This window comes from Physella acuta, unplaced genomic scaffold (assembly GCF_028476545.2).
Source record: "Physella acuta isolate Inbredline_101_S28 unplaced genomic scaffold, ASM2847654v3 ptg000425l, whole genome shotgun sequence".
Taxonomy (NCBI): Eukaryota; Metazoa; Mollusca; class Gastropoda; family Physidae; genus Physella; species Physella acuta.
Genome location: NW_026731944.1, coordinates 229,541 through 244,873, shown reverse-complemented (window position 1 = coordinate 244,873; position 15,333 = coordinate 229,541). Strand labels below are relative to the sequence as shown.

General features: G+C 31.4%; 1 protein-coding gene across 2 annotated transcripts; it reads right to left on the bottom strand.

Moving 5' to 3' along the window:
* Positions 1 to 6,228: 6,228 nt before the first annotated feature.
* Positions 6,229 to 15,028, bottom strand: LOC131942761 (annexin A7-like). Of its 2 annotated transcripts, none has more exons than XM_059302683.1 (17): positions 14,956 to 15,028; positions 13,883 to 13,907; positions 13,603 to 13,726; positions 13,258 to 13,367; positions 12,914 to 13,012; positions 12,765 to 12,794; positions 12,380 to 12,457; positions 11,710 to 11,965; positions 10,929 to 11,023; positions 10,357 to 10,470; positions 9,835 to 9,925; positions 9,444 to 9,544; positions 8,862 to 8,943; positions 8,312 to 8,487; positions 8,030 to 8,105; positions 7,771 to 7,883; positions 6,229 to 7,326 (listed from the first exon to the last, which is right to left on the bottom strand). In XM_059302683.1, the coding sequence occupies exons 2-17, from the start codon at positions 13,892 to 13,894 to the stop codon at positions 7,201 to 7,203; spliced, it is 1,683 nt and encodes a 560-aa protein (XP_059158666.1). In that variant the 5' UTR covers positions 13,895 to 13,907; positions 14,956 to 15,028; the 3' UTR covers positions 6,229 to 7,200. The 2 variants fall into 2 exon arrangements, with proteins under 2 accessions (XP_059158666.1, XP_059158665.1); XM_059302682.1 differs by lacking the exon at positions 14,956 to 15,028 and adding an exon at positions 14,631 to 14,754 and having other exon boundaries at positions 6,230 to 7,326.
* Between the last annotated feature and the right edge of the window lie 305 nt (positions 15,029 to 15,333).

Genomic DNA, 15,333 nt, shown 5'->3' with positions numbered 1-15,333 from the left:
AAATAGGCCTAGCAATCTGTAAAATGTGAATATTTTGATAGATCCAAAATCAATTAACTTCCAAGCCCCGAACACTTTGTGTTAGAGTTAAACTTGGGAATGGGGCATTTAAAATAGCCGTTTAGTAAGATTCTTGTCATGATTAATTAACAATCAAATCATAGTCTTTATTATTATGATACAAAGTTACACAGCAGGATTTTGTTACTTTAGGATAGGGGATAAGATTTTAAATTTTGTATTACCAATCTCTCTCTCTAGGCCCTATTTATATAATATATATATATGCCTATATAAATATTTGCCTATATATATATATATATAAATATAATTTATAGGCCTATGTGTATGTGTATGTGTATGCGTACGCATACGCATACGTATACCTATACGTATAGGTATACGTATACGTATATGTATATGTATATAGGCCTATATATACTAATTTGATGTATGTCCTGAAGTGCCCCCCCCCCTTGTGAAAAAAGTCTGGAAGAAACATGGTACTGTATGTGTGAGTGTAGGCCTACATGTATGTGGGAGTGTACTTGTGAGTATACGTGTATGTGTACAATTGTGTGAGCATGTATGTGTACGATTGAGTGTACTCGTTCGTGTGCATGCAATCTTCAAAGTAGACCAGTGTACCCTTAGGCCCTGACCACTTTATTTGCAAATTCACGACCGTTATTGGACTGTAAAATCGATGGTGCACCAATTAAGGTAAAAATGTCTATCATCAATGGAGCACCAATCAAGGTAAATATGTCTATCATCAATGGTGCATCAAACAAGGTAAATATGTCTATCATCAATGGTGCATCAAACAAGGTAAATATGTCTATCATCAATGGTGCACCAATCAAGGTAAATATGTCTATCATCAATGGTGCATCAAACAAGGTAAATATGTCGATCAAGTTGTGAGCTACTTCTACTACTGTATTTGTTTTGAATGGCCTGAGAAGCAAAAACTTGGTGAGATGACTTTGGTACACCATTATAATTGAAAGTCGATTACATCTACTTGGCAGCGCAATTAAAAATAAGATAATACCAAAGGCTTCACTACTATTTCTTTCCTTACGCCTTTTTGTTTCTTCATGCACGGCTCACAAACCTTTAATTTTATATATAACTATATATATATATATATATATATATATATATATATATATATATATATATATATATATATATATATATCTAATATATAAAGCTCAGTTCTGTATGTAATGCATTTGTATATCGTTGGAATTGTACGAATTTAAAAGTTAGAAAATTATCGTGCGCATTTGTCTAAATTTATGAGCTAAAAAATTACTATTGAAAGTGTTGGGAAATAATTTTCATTTTTCAAATTAAAGTAATAATTGTCGGCATGTTTATTAAACACAAGTTTTAAAAAAAATATCATCTTTTACAAAAATTCTAATTATGTCTTTATTTAGTCCTATAGCAATTACTTCCCTTTGATAAATTAGGAAAAACACAATTACTTCCCTTTATAAAACCATAGCATTCCGTGAAAATAATTTACTTTTTAATTACTTTGTTTTGGTGTTGGGAAAAAAAATAATTACATAATTAGCGGGGATTGATCAAGTGCAAATGTTGTAGGTATTTTACGGATAAGCTTGGAGTATTAAAATTGTTTATTAAATTGAAACAGGCGCGTTCGTTTAAGTGAGTGCAAAAGACTGTGAATAAGTTGGGGTACTATAGTCGTTCATTAAGCTAAAACAGGTGATTCCGCCCCGGGCTTTTATGTTCGCGTTAGTGTTTTCTTTGTGTTTAGGTGGGTTTGCGTTAGTGGTTGCGTTTTAATTTGGTTCGTTTTTGTTCTTTCTTTTTTCGTTTTTGTTTGTGTTTTTTTTGTTTGGGTTTGTATTTGTGCTTTTGGTTGGTTTTGCGTTCGGATTTGGTTTGTTTTCGTTTGCTTTTTCGTTGTTTTTTTTTTTTTTTGTTGGTATTGGTGTTTGTGGTTGGGTTTGTTGTTAGGTTTTTGTTTTCGTTTGCTTTTTTGTTTGTTTTTTCTTTGTGTTTGTATTGGTGTTTGTGGTTGTGGTTGGGTTTGTTGTTAGGTTTTTGTTTTCGTTTGTATTTGTAATTGTGTTAGCGTTATGTTTGCGTTTTGTTGTTTTGGTTGGTTGTGGTTTGGGTGGGCAATGCCGGGTTTATGATGATTACTAAACACACAGGTAATGGTCTTTAACAGAAAGGTTTTTCACAGAAGCCAGAGCAGGGCCTGGCCGGGACGGCTAGTCTAATATATAAAGCTCAGTTCTGTAACGTGTGGCAAAAAAGTTTGTCGTTGACAGTTCTATGGATTTAAGTGTTAGATTTTTTATCGTGCTCATAGTCTAAATTTACGATTCAAAAAATTACCATTGAAAGTCTTTAAAAACAATTTTCACTCTATTTACTTAGAAGAATAATTTTCAATTATGAACGCGACATAAAATTTTTAAAAAGTGTATCGACGTTTATAAAATTTCTAAAATTGTATCGGAAATGTATTGACTGCACAGTTACTTCCCTTTAATAAAAAAAATTCTTAAGAAGAAAGAATTTACATTTTATTACTTTGTTTATGGTGTTAAGAAAAAAAAATAATTACATAATTAGCGGGGATTGATTAAGTGCAATGTCGTTAGGTATTTTTAACACTGCCTTTTATTTATTCTATACACTGAACATACTGTTCAATAATTATTATTTTTTAAATCAATAACATTTAATAAGCCAGGTCCTACAAATCCTATATGTTTATTTCTTTCCATTTACGGATAAGCTTGGAGTATTATCATTTTTGTTCACTAAATTGAAACAGGCGCGTCCGCCGGCGCCCTTGCACGGTTCGATTTGGCACCCTGGGCTATCATGTGAGCGCTATGCTGCATAATTTTGTTTTGAACAGTGCGATAGACAATGGATAAGAAAGGTTACTATAGTCTTTAAGTGAATCAAATCCGGGCGTCCTCCGGCACCCCGACAGGGTGCTATTTGGCGCCCCGGGCCTTCCGGTGTACGCTATGGTATCTACGTTCGCGTGAGTTCCAAAGACTATGAATAAGTTATGTACTATAGTCGTTTACTAAGTTCAATAAGGCGGTGACGTCATGGTGCGTCCTCTGGCGCCCAGACAGGGTGCTATTTGGGGTCCCGGGCCTCCCGTGTTCGGTTTCGCGCCTACGTTCATTAAAGTGAGTGCAAAAGACTATGAATAAGTTGGGGTATTATAGTCGTTTATTAAGCTGAAACAGGCGATTCCGCCCCGGGCTAGACTCTGAGCACTGTGCGTTTATGTTCGCGTTAGTGTTTTCTTTGTGTTTAGGTTGGGTTTGCATTAGTGGTTGCGTTTTGATTTGGTTCGTTTTTGTTCTTTCTTTTTTCGTTTTCGTTTGTGTTTTATTTTCTTTGCGTTTGTGTTTGTATTTGTGTTTGTGGTTGGTTTTGCGTTTGTATTTGGTTTGTTTTCGTTTGTTTTTTCGTTTGTGTTTTTTTCTTTGGGTTTGTGGTTGGTTTTGCATTTGGATTTGGTTTGTTTTCGTTGCTTTTTCGTTTGTTTTTTTCTTTGTGTTCGTATTGGTGTTTGTGGTTGTGGTTGGGTTAGTTGTTAGGTTTTTGTTTTCGTTTGTATTTGTAATTGTGTTAGTGTTATGTTTGCGTTTTGTTGTTTTGGTTTTGGTTTGGGTGTGCAATGCCGGGTTTATGATGATTACTAAACACACAGGTAATGGTCTTTAACAGAAAGGTTTTTCACAGAAGCCAGAGCAGGGCCTGGCCGGGACGGCTAGTATATATATATATATAAAGCTCAGTTCTGTATGTAATGCATATGTTTGTCGTTGGTCTTGGATGAATTTAAGTGTTAGAAAATTATCGTGCGCATTTGTCTAAATTTATGAGCTAAAAAATTACTATTGAAAGTATTGGGAAATAATTTTCATTTTTCAAATTATAATAATAATTGTCGGCATGTTCATTAAACACAAGTTTTAAAAAAATATCATCTTTTACAAAAATTCTAATTATGTCTTTATTTAGTCCTATAGCACTTACTTCCCTTTGATAAATTAGGAAAACAAAATTACTTCCCTTTATAAAACCATTGCATTTTGTGGTAAATAATTTACATTTTAATAACTTTGTTTTGGTGTTGGGAAAAAAAAAATAATTACATAATTAGCGGGGATTGATCAAGTGCAAATGTTGTAGGTATTTTACGGATAAGCTTGGAGTATTAAAATTGTTCATTAAATTGAAACAGGCGCGTTCGTTTAAGTGAGTGCAAAAGACTATGAATAAGTTGGGGTACTATAGTCGTTCATTAAGCTAAAACAGGTGATTCCGCCCCGGGCGTTTATGTTCGCGTTAGTGTTTTCTTTGTGTTTAGGTGGGTTTGCGTTAGTGGTTTCGTTTTGATTTGGTTCGTTTTTGTTCTTTCTTTTTTCGTTTTTGTTTGTTTTTTTTTGTTTGGGTTTGTATTTGTGTTTTTGGTTGGTTTTGCGTTTGGATTTGGTTTGTTTTCGTTTGCTTTTTCGGTTTTTTTTTGTTTTTTTTTGTTGGTATTGGTGTTTGTGGTTGGGTTTGTTGTTAGGTTTTTGTTTTCGTTTGCTTTTTTGTTTGTTTTTTCTTTGTGTTTGTATTGGTGTTTGTGGTTGTGGTTGGGTTTGTTGTTAGGTTTTTGTTTTCGTTTGTATTTGTAATTGTGTTAGCGTTATGTTTGCGTTTTGTTGTTTTGGTTGGTTGTGGTTTGGGTGGGCAATGCCGGGTTTATGATGATTACTAAACACACAGGTAATGGTCTTTAACAGAAAGGTTTTTCACAGAAGCCAGAGCAGGGCCTGGCCGGGACGGCTAGTATATATATATATATATATATATATATATATATATATATATATATATATATATATATATATATATATATATATATATATATATATATACGCCACTACGTAACTATGTCCTGTCGTTCCATCATCATAATAGCAACTTTATCTTTGACATCTATAGTATCATATAGGGAATCATGTGGAAGTGTATTCTTACATCCCTCGGGATACATCACGTTTAGTAAATAGTTACCCATCACTCAGTACCGTTTCTTCTATTGCCCTAGATGACTGAGTTGGATTGTGCATGTATTATATGACACAAAAACTTGCCATTTTCAGATCTATGCCAAATCCCTAGATCCACACAATTACATAACATTTTATAAAGGAGCTCTCTCTCAAAGCAAAAAAACTTTGGTATTACATACATATATAATTATAATAGCCAATATATATTTAATAATACAATTTCATAAAAAGATTCACTAAAAACACTAGAGTTTACTTTTCTTTTAATTCAATACTTAAAATTTTGGTAATTAGTGATAATTCTTGGGTTTGTCTTTAAGGTGCCAATTTAAAAAAAATAAAACCTCCTCCTCATTTTGTTGTTAAAGCTGAAATATATATATACAATTACACCATATAGATTAGATACTTTTTATCAAGTAACAACTATTGCAAAACCAAATCATTTGGTTTATTGTTTGGTTATTTAGACATCAACACAACAAAACAGATTTAAGGAAACTTTTTACAAAGCAAACTTAAATAATGTAACACATACTTCTTCAAAGATTGCCCTTATCACATCTTTGCTAGAACAACAAGTTGTTCATTAAGGGGGGAGCTATCCGGACTCACAAAACTCTAGTTTTAAATATACTTACAATAAGCACATATTTTTGTTGAAACATTTTAATAAATTTTTATTTTTTTCTAGTATAAAAACAGATTATGACAAGATACTACAAATCTAGTTCTAGTTGTATATATAAATGGTGACTGGAAAGACGCTCAATGGAAAACTGCACAAAAGAGTGCCGCAAGGGCTTTTTTGTTTCCTATAATCAAGTATTTATAGACATTAGCAATGAATTACCCATGTACAATGTAGCATAATAAAAAAACTTTTCCATGAATTATGACAAAATTAAAGTGTATTATATAAGTAGTTTGTGCAGGTTTCCATTGCAGTTTTCCATTTGCGCATTTTTCTTGGAAACACACAAATATATATATATATATATATATATATATATATATATATATATATATATATATATATATATATATATATATATATATATATATATATATATATATATATATATATATAATGCATTTAAATATGTTATCTAAAGGATGCTGTATTGTATCTTAATATATAATTCTGATATGCAATATTGATAGTATAAGGACTGCACATAATACATTTTTTTAGATACTTTAAATAAAACAGTGGTTTCAATTTTTATAGATATGTTCAATAAAACAGTAGTTTAACACTTTATAACAGGAATCTGCACTCCCTAACATTATTTAACAATACAAAAGTTTAGAAAGTTCCATAAAGCTTTTTGCAGGGTAAAAATAATTTAAATTTAATTCAAAAGTTTTTATTTTTTAAAGAATATTTTGTAATAAAAAATACAAGTCATACCGCTATCATACATTATCATCTACTACTAAACTTTTTACTTACATTTTAACAACATGAGTAATGAAATATACATTGTGCTGGAGACAAATTAAAAATAAAATAAAATATATAAGATTGTAAATTAAATGTGTATATACAGTAATTAAAATCTTATTGCCCTAAGGTAAAAAAATATATTGTTGACTGGATAAAAAAATAAAACTGTAAAGGGAACACAAATATATGTCAATGGTATACTAATAATATCTATAACTGTGGGTTTGTTTTTGTTTTGTTTTGAAGGTCAGGTTTTTAGGTTAAAAAACCTTATAAAAAACTGAAATAGCTATTTTATTTTAACTGAAATAAATGTAACATGTTTTTATATGAGAAAATCGTCCTATACATTACTATACAAAAATAAATATAAGTTCATTTACATTATATAAAATTAAAATATTGTAAAATAACTTTTCATTATATTCTTGTATAATTATAAAATGTGTAAATAAAGTCAAGAAACAAACCTTACATAAACAAATTTAACCCAAATCCTGAAAGACAGGAAAAAAGAAACATCTAACAAATATTTTTACTAAATTTATGTGAACACTACTTTATCATGTGGCTTACAGTAAATGGGTTATCACATTCAAATAAATATTGTGATAGAAAATTTCAACTCTTATATAAGAAGTACAAAGAAAACAAAAGTTAATTTTTCCCGACAATAGCCTGAAGTAGTTTCTTAAAGTTGAAGCTGGTATCTTCTTTAATCCATCGCCACAATGTCTTGTTGGTAAGTTTGAGAAAACATTCTTTTATCTGCACCATGTCAATCTGAAATTTTATGTCAACACATAACTCTTGTCAAATACATAACTCTTGTCAAAAGCATAACTATTGTCAAATACAAAACTATACTCATATACATAACTATTGTCAAACACATAACTACTGTCAAATACATGACTATTGTCAAATACATTAATATTGTCAAATACATTAATATTGTCAAATACATAACTTTACTCATACACATAACTATTGTCAAACCTATAACTAATGTCTAACAAATTTCTAATGTCAAACACATAACTAATATCCAAAACATAACTAATCTGAACCACATAGTTATTTTCAAATACCTATTTTTAAAAATATTTTATAAAGCAACACTGAAGACAGTTGTCAGATCGTGTTCCCATGGAAATGGCCTGATAATGTCTTAATAATTCTTGCTAGATTCAAACTGCCAACACCAGGGCAGATTTAACTACATACCTCAGACCTGGAAACTATTATACGAATCAAGGTTCTCTCATCAGTGCCTAGACCTTTCATGGCATCCCTTAGTTTTTCAGCAAAGAACATGGGCCGACTTCTGATATTCATAACTGAATATTCATCAGAAAAAATGTTTAAATTAAAAAAAAAAGAATAGCTAGGAGAATAACAACTGTATTTAGCTATGTGATGTATTTTTTGTGTGTATGTGAATGTGTATGTATGTATGGATATTAAAACCTTAATAATTACTTACCAATGGCTCTGAGGCCTTGCCTAAAATCTCCAGAGGTTTCTCTGTCAACACTATTTAAGATATCTCTCTGCGTTATCTGATGAATTTATTAAAATAATAAATTTACATGGTCCACAATTATAACATGGTAAATTTTAAAATTCAAGGCAATATATTTATATAAATAATATTTACTGACATCAAAAACACATTTCCATAAATTCTTCAAAAAATTATCATTACAAAAATTATAAATAAATCCAATATTACAATCAGAATTGTGTTTTTATTATTGTAACTCACTTTGACATACTCGTCCCATATGGCCCGTAGCTGGTAGTAGTCACGGGATGAAAAGATTCTGTTGAACGTCTCCTCATCAGTTCCCCATCTCGCCTCCCCAGCCTTGTAGAGTTGCTGTGCTTCAATTTTAGCTTTCTCTGGGTCACAAAGTTTGCTGTAGTTGACTTCAAACATTCCTGAGTTAAAGCAACAATTAGTATTAGGAGTTTAGTATAGGAGTGTAGTAGATTTAAAAACATTTTTTTTTAGCTATTACAAGTCAACATACTGAAATGTATTTCAGTTTGATTAGAACTTGTATCAATTAAGATAATATTTTCCTGTATTTGTCCAGAATACATGGCCAAATAATTAAGATACTAATGGTGATTATAATGACTGCACCAACAATTTTAGAATTTTTAGAAATTCACAAAAAAATATGTTCACACTATAACAATCTCCAACACAAAATTTAGAAGTTTTAAAATTTCCTTTAAAAGTTTTATAGAAATTTATCTCTCGAAGCATACAGACTTATTGCCCCTTTGCTAGAGTGAACAAAAGTTACCTGTTCCTGTTCCATCTTGTGGGTTGATGATCTCCTCCACCGCAGCCTCTAACTTCTCCGGTGGGATCTCATATCTCTTGCCCTGTCCAATTGTAAAGCATTTAGTATCAATGTGCTTAACTTCATATGGAGCTAACTCTATATAAACTTTATTAAGAGCTTCTACACTAGCTATATAGAAGCCCTGAAGGATTAATGTCCAATTATAAAGCACTTAGTATCAATGTGTTAAACTTCATATGGAGCTTACTCTAATAATAATCACTATATAAAGGCCTTATTATGTGCTTCTACACTAGCTATATAGAGGCCCTATAGCACTTAGTATCAAAGTGTTAAACTTCATTTGGAGCTTACTCTAATAATAAACACTATATAAAGAATTTATTATGAGCTTCTACACTAGCTATATAGAGGCCCTATAGCACTTAGTATCAAAGTGTTAAACTTCATTTGGAGCTTACTCTAATAATAAACACTTTATATAAAGACTTTGTTATGAGCCTCTACGCTAGCTATATAGAAGCACTGAAGGACTAATGTCAAAAGAAAAAAACAACCCTGAATAAATTAGCTATTTACCATTGAAGCTGAGATGAGAAGCCTTTTAAAGTCACCACTTGTGTCATCTCTTATGTCTTTCTCAAACTGAGAGTCCTTGGCAAGTTTGGTTTTATGGACAACTACATTTTGGGGGGAACGTAAGGGAGTTAATCATTGGTCTGTACAAATATTTACATTTAATAGATCTACCAGGGAATCATAACACCAAAAAAGGCATTCACACAATTAAATAATTTTTTACTAAGGAAACTTTAATTATTGTCTATTTCTGGTGGTGGGAGATGGGAGATTACTTTTTATTTTTAAGTTAACTACTGATTTTTCTGTCTGCAATATCATTTTATCCTCTATGAAGTTACCTCCCTTAGATTGCATGAATGTTAGATTTTTAAATAACTGGATAATCTACCTTTAGGGTAAACTGCCCTTATTTCTTTTATTTGATCATTGGTGCGTGTCAGCAATATTTCCACAAGTGCCTGCTCATCTGTACCTAGACCCTATTAAGATTGGGATAGATAAAACTTAATTTAAGAATATAAATTAAATATTTTGAGTTTTCTTTCAACAAATAAACAACCATTACAATGTTTAAATATCAATGATTTTATGTGTATAGGCTTACATATCAAGTAAAGATGTCATAAAAATTTAGGAAATGAAAAGAGAATTTAAATACTTTTTTAATTATTAAAAAAAAAGCCTGCATAATTTACGCTACAAAAAAGTAAATCCAACAGCAACATACAATATCGTATTTTTTCCAAGGTAAAAAAAGCACCAATAGAATACTATTAATGTACACACAAATGTTGTTAGAAATAAAATGAAGAGTAACTAACTTTGAAAACAACTATGCCTGCTTTGGCAACTTAAATTAATTAATAAATTTAATCAATTCATTGAGAGTCACTAGCAATTGTTTACGTACATAAATTGCTTCTTTTATACACCAGGCGTCAAATTCAGCAGGGCTGACAAACAGTGCCATGACCAGCTCCTTGTAGTCACCACTTAGCTCACCCTTCAAGTCAGTGATTAAATCCTTTAACAAAAAAACAGATTTTCATTCAGTTTCATCAATGTTATTAATAGAAAAAATAAATTTATTTAGTGAAGTTTGTGTTTTTTAAATAGACAATATAACTTGTCTACCTACATGCTTAACACTTTGAAATCAGTGTAATGATAATCATTATATTTTCAGATACTCCTTAAATGTAATTCCAACTAAATTGGTTTCAATATTTTAAATAGTAATAAAGAATGGTTAGTGAGGGGCCTACTAGGATACATTAATTTATATAAGTTTAAATGAAAATGAATGATATATTTATTATATATATTTATATATATCAGATAAACAATTCTGCAATTTATGTACTTAATACCTATCTAATGTAGGCTTACATAAACTTATTAAAAAAATCTTATACTGCCATAAAAAGGATTTATATACACATGAAAGATAAAAAAAAACAACAACAACAACAAATAACCTACTCTGCCGTATAGAGTTTTAAACATATCTTTGAGCTCCTGCCTTTGTTGGTTGCATCTGGTTGATACAACTAAAATAATGGCATCATCATTTGTACCTGCAGGATACAAAAAAAGTTGGTGTTAAACCATAGTCTTTCAAGTAGTAAAGATACAATGTAATGAGTATTGTGTGTGTGGGGGGGGGGGGGGGGTTTGGAAAAACCACTATGGACTCCCTTTTCATGTTAAGTTACATTAATTTAAAAAAAATGTAAGTAAAGTAAAGTTCCCTTTCAAATCTGATGGTCTATGGGGCAAATGAAGAGTTCACTAGTTTCTGTGATCTCACCATATGAAGGGATTGTGTGGTCAGCACTATGCCTAGTCGCCTTTACTTAACCAAACGTGAGTTAGGTACCCATCAGAGCTGGCTGGACTTAGGGACGGTCTACTGACTTGGATCCGGATTTGAACTCGAGACTAACGGGTTAGAAGTCCAGCTCTCTGTCCCATAAAAATGTAAAATACCCTTTTAACCCTACGGGCCACAAGGCAGGTGAAGTAGAGTTCCCATGTTTCAGTGACCTTGGCATATGAGGGGATAGTGTGGTCAACACTATGCCCAGACACCTTTACGTTCCCTAACATGAATCAGGTACCCATCATACCTCTGGGACATTCTACAATCAAGAACCCGGTATTTGAACTCAAGCAATTTGCATAACAAAATCCTGCCTAAGCCACTGACTATTTTACAATCAAAAGAAAACATTACTTCAGATATCAACAAAAAAACACAAACCTAATCCCTTCATGGCCGCCCTTAGGTACTCGCAATCACACTCTGGGTCCCAGGCTTTGCCAACCATGCTCATGCTTCTGTTCTTGAGGTACCACTCAGCTACAGGGTCTCCGGTCTCGTACTTCTTGAATGGTTTCACAGTCCCTTCCGTCATGTCAAAGGTGCCGGAAACCTTCTGTCGTCTCAGTAACTCAGCGACAAACACTCTCTTCATCTCCTCCTTAAGTGTCTGTTTGATGGCCTCTTCTGACAGTGTCTGTTAAAACAATAAATGAGGTCTATGTAGAGAGATTTAGGTACATTACTCTAATCCTACAAGGGAAAGTAAGGCGTTTGGGCTTGGGCTGACTTAACCCTCCCTTCTTATGCTGTGGTCAAGAAAAAAGATGAACTCTCTGTTCAGTGGGCAATCGGGTTCCTGAGGGTTAATTTACTTTACTCTAATACGGACAAAATGTTTAAACATTTAAAAAGAATGTTGTTAAAACCTTAGAAATAACTGAAGCTTTTCGAATTAATTAAGCCAAAATAAGAAAAACAAAAAAATTAAGCTATGAAAATAAAGTATTTTTAAATAAAAAAAAATCACTGTGACCTGCAGTAAGAGTATTCCTTCTTGTAGGGAGATAACTGTATAAATTATGTTAGGGAACAGCAGTGTATTACTTACTGGAACCTGTTTTACTGGCTCAGCAGGCTGAACTGGCTGGGGCTCTAGGATCTCTTCTGCTTTTTTTTCTTTCACATTCTGGAAATATAATTTACAAAAGGTGGCTGGGCATAGTGCTGATCATGTATTTTGTACGCAGAAATTACAGAAACAGATTCTCCATTTTGCGGTCTCAATGGACCATCATATTTTTTAAAATTTGAAAATCACCCAGCATGACAAAATACTGCCCACATCACTGATCTTCTTAACCCTTAAAGCGTGCGACACATCGCTTTACTCGTTGTGCATGAAGTATATAAGCATACATCACATAGATGACACGTGAAGTAAAGTAAGTATTCTTATTTGATTTAAGACATTGAAATAAATACAAAAAATTTACCTGTCCATTCCTTATCATTTCTTCAAGTCTCTGTAAAAAAAAAAAAAAATTTATAGAAAAAGAAATGCAAAAAGAAGATATAAATTCAATCTTTCCCACAAGATACATATCCTAATCTTCACAGATAACGAGCTAATTAAAGTTCTTACCTCCATTAGCTCCACCTGTTTCTGCCTCTGGTAAAACTGCAGGTGAGAGTCCATTGTCTTCAGGTAGGTTGATGTAGGCATATCCATCACTTGGGGTGGCTGATCGGTAAAAAATAATATACGATTATCGATCACTCAATTGATATATACATTTTTATAAGACATGTGGCTTAATGTGTTGTTGTTTTTTGCCTCATTTAAACCACCTTGTTGTTTACACAAAGCAGTAAAAGGATAAAGAAATTTATAAAAGAGAGAGAAGAAGGGAAAAATCTGTTTAAAAAATATTAACAAACATATATTTAAAAAAATGAATCCAATGATATCAGAGATATTTAACAAACCTGCTCTGTCATTTGCAGAGACTGTAAATGCATCTGCTGTACATTGGGGACATTTGCAAAGCCAGGAATCATGCCAGGGGGTTGGTAATAGGTATAATTGTTTGATGGCACTGAGAAAGTTTTGTAACAGAGAAAAATTACATACATTGAATATTATATTAAATTCAATTGAACCATAATTAATTATTTTTATTTTCAATATAGATTGGAATTAGCATTCAATTTTTTAAAAACATATTGGATAACTTTTTTTATAAATATGCTTGATTCATAGTATTTATATAACTTAACAAGTTAAGAAACTGGAAACAAATTAATGTATGTAAAATTTTTTTTTTAACATACCTTGATATTGATTGACATTATATGCACTGTATGCATTCATAGCCATAGGGGGTGGTGGAGGGCCGGAGTTGGGGTACTGTGGAGGATACACTGAATCCCCAGGGTTGTATGGCGGATAGTTAGACTGAAAGCAATATAAGTAAACCATTTTACAAAAAAATTAATTTCATTTTGTTTTAAATTGTACAAATAATTTCTTAGGTACAGATTTATGAGGTTCTGATTTTCATTATCTATAATAACTCAATACAAATATATATATATAATGTACATCACATACCTGATAATACATTTTAAGGTCCTTTCTGTATAAATATAAAAAGAAAGAATATGTTATTGAATAATCAAGTAAGGAAGGAGGGGGGGGGGGGTGACTTTTATGGTAATATGCTATGGGTTTAATAAAAGGCCCCACATAATTCAATTTTAATATTTAAGAAATAAATTTATTGAAAATATCAATTATCATTTTATTGTGTCAATTCAAGGAGAGGGGGGTACTTCTTAATGGCATTTTAGTTATAGTCGAAAGGGACCTATTGACTGTCTTTTTGCCTAGCTATAGTATGGATTGCAATCATATAAGGAAGGGGATACAAATAAACTAATTGATGTGAAAACATTCAGTTTAAAGACGTTTGCATTATTATCCATTGTTCCTCTTTTATTCTAGTAGTACATTAGTTGAGTAGTAGCTTATCAACTAGTAACTAGTTAGGTAGTGTTAATTCAAATTCTGATATGGATAAACTTTTTCAAAATTAATATAGTAATGTAGTAATTTTTAATAACTAGAACTATATCTCATTTTAAAACAAATATATATATATATATATATATATATATATATATATATATATATATATATATATATATATATATATATATATATATATATATATATATATATATATATATATAAGTAAAAGTAGGTAACAGCATTCTAAATAAAAGTTAAAGTTAACACAAGGCCTTTTATAGTGATTAGTAGATAGTGAGTTATTTGAATTTGACTTCACTTTACTTACCAGTGTCCAGTCAGTAGTGAGTAGTGTCCAGATTTGGCAGTAGCAAGGTAACAAAGTAATACAAAAACCCTATGCAACCTATAGTATTAGTAAGGAGATATTGATCTAGGTTTAGATAATAGAATAGATTAAGATGAGTACTAGTAGGCCTACGCCCTACGCCTAGTGACCCTAGTCCTAGTCGATATCTGAAATATTAATAATACTGAAATGTTTATTAAGAGATATTTTTAGTATCCACTTATTTTCAACACGTTGATTAGATTTATATACATAGTATAGGCCTATATTTAGATTAATAGGCCCTACAAAAATATTAAATTACCCAATAATAGAATCTAGAAAATAAAAAAGTGTTTGACGTCAAGCACGTATGGAAAATCTACCATGGTGATTGTAAACAAACTAAAAGAAAATAGAAAAAGTACGTCAGAGTAACCACCAACGAAAGCCCCTTTTATATTTTTTTTACACTGTATAGCTGGTCTATGGAAATCGATTTGGCAATATTTCTAAAAATAACTTTTAAAGCCCGATTGTGTGTAACTTTATGCGTGTGTGTGTGTGTGGGGGGGGGGGGAGGGTGGTAGAGTTAATGCTTTTAAAAAACAATCGTGACCCAAATAGGATCTACATAACAGAAATTATTTTTAGTAACATGAATAGAATGAAATTCAAACTGATTAATACGAATCTGTTAAAA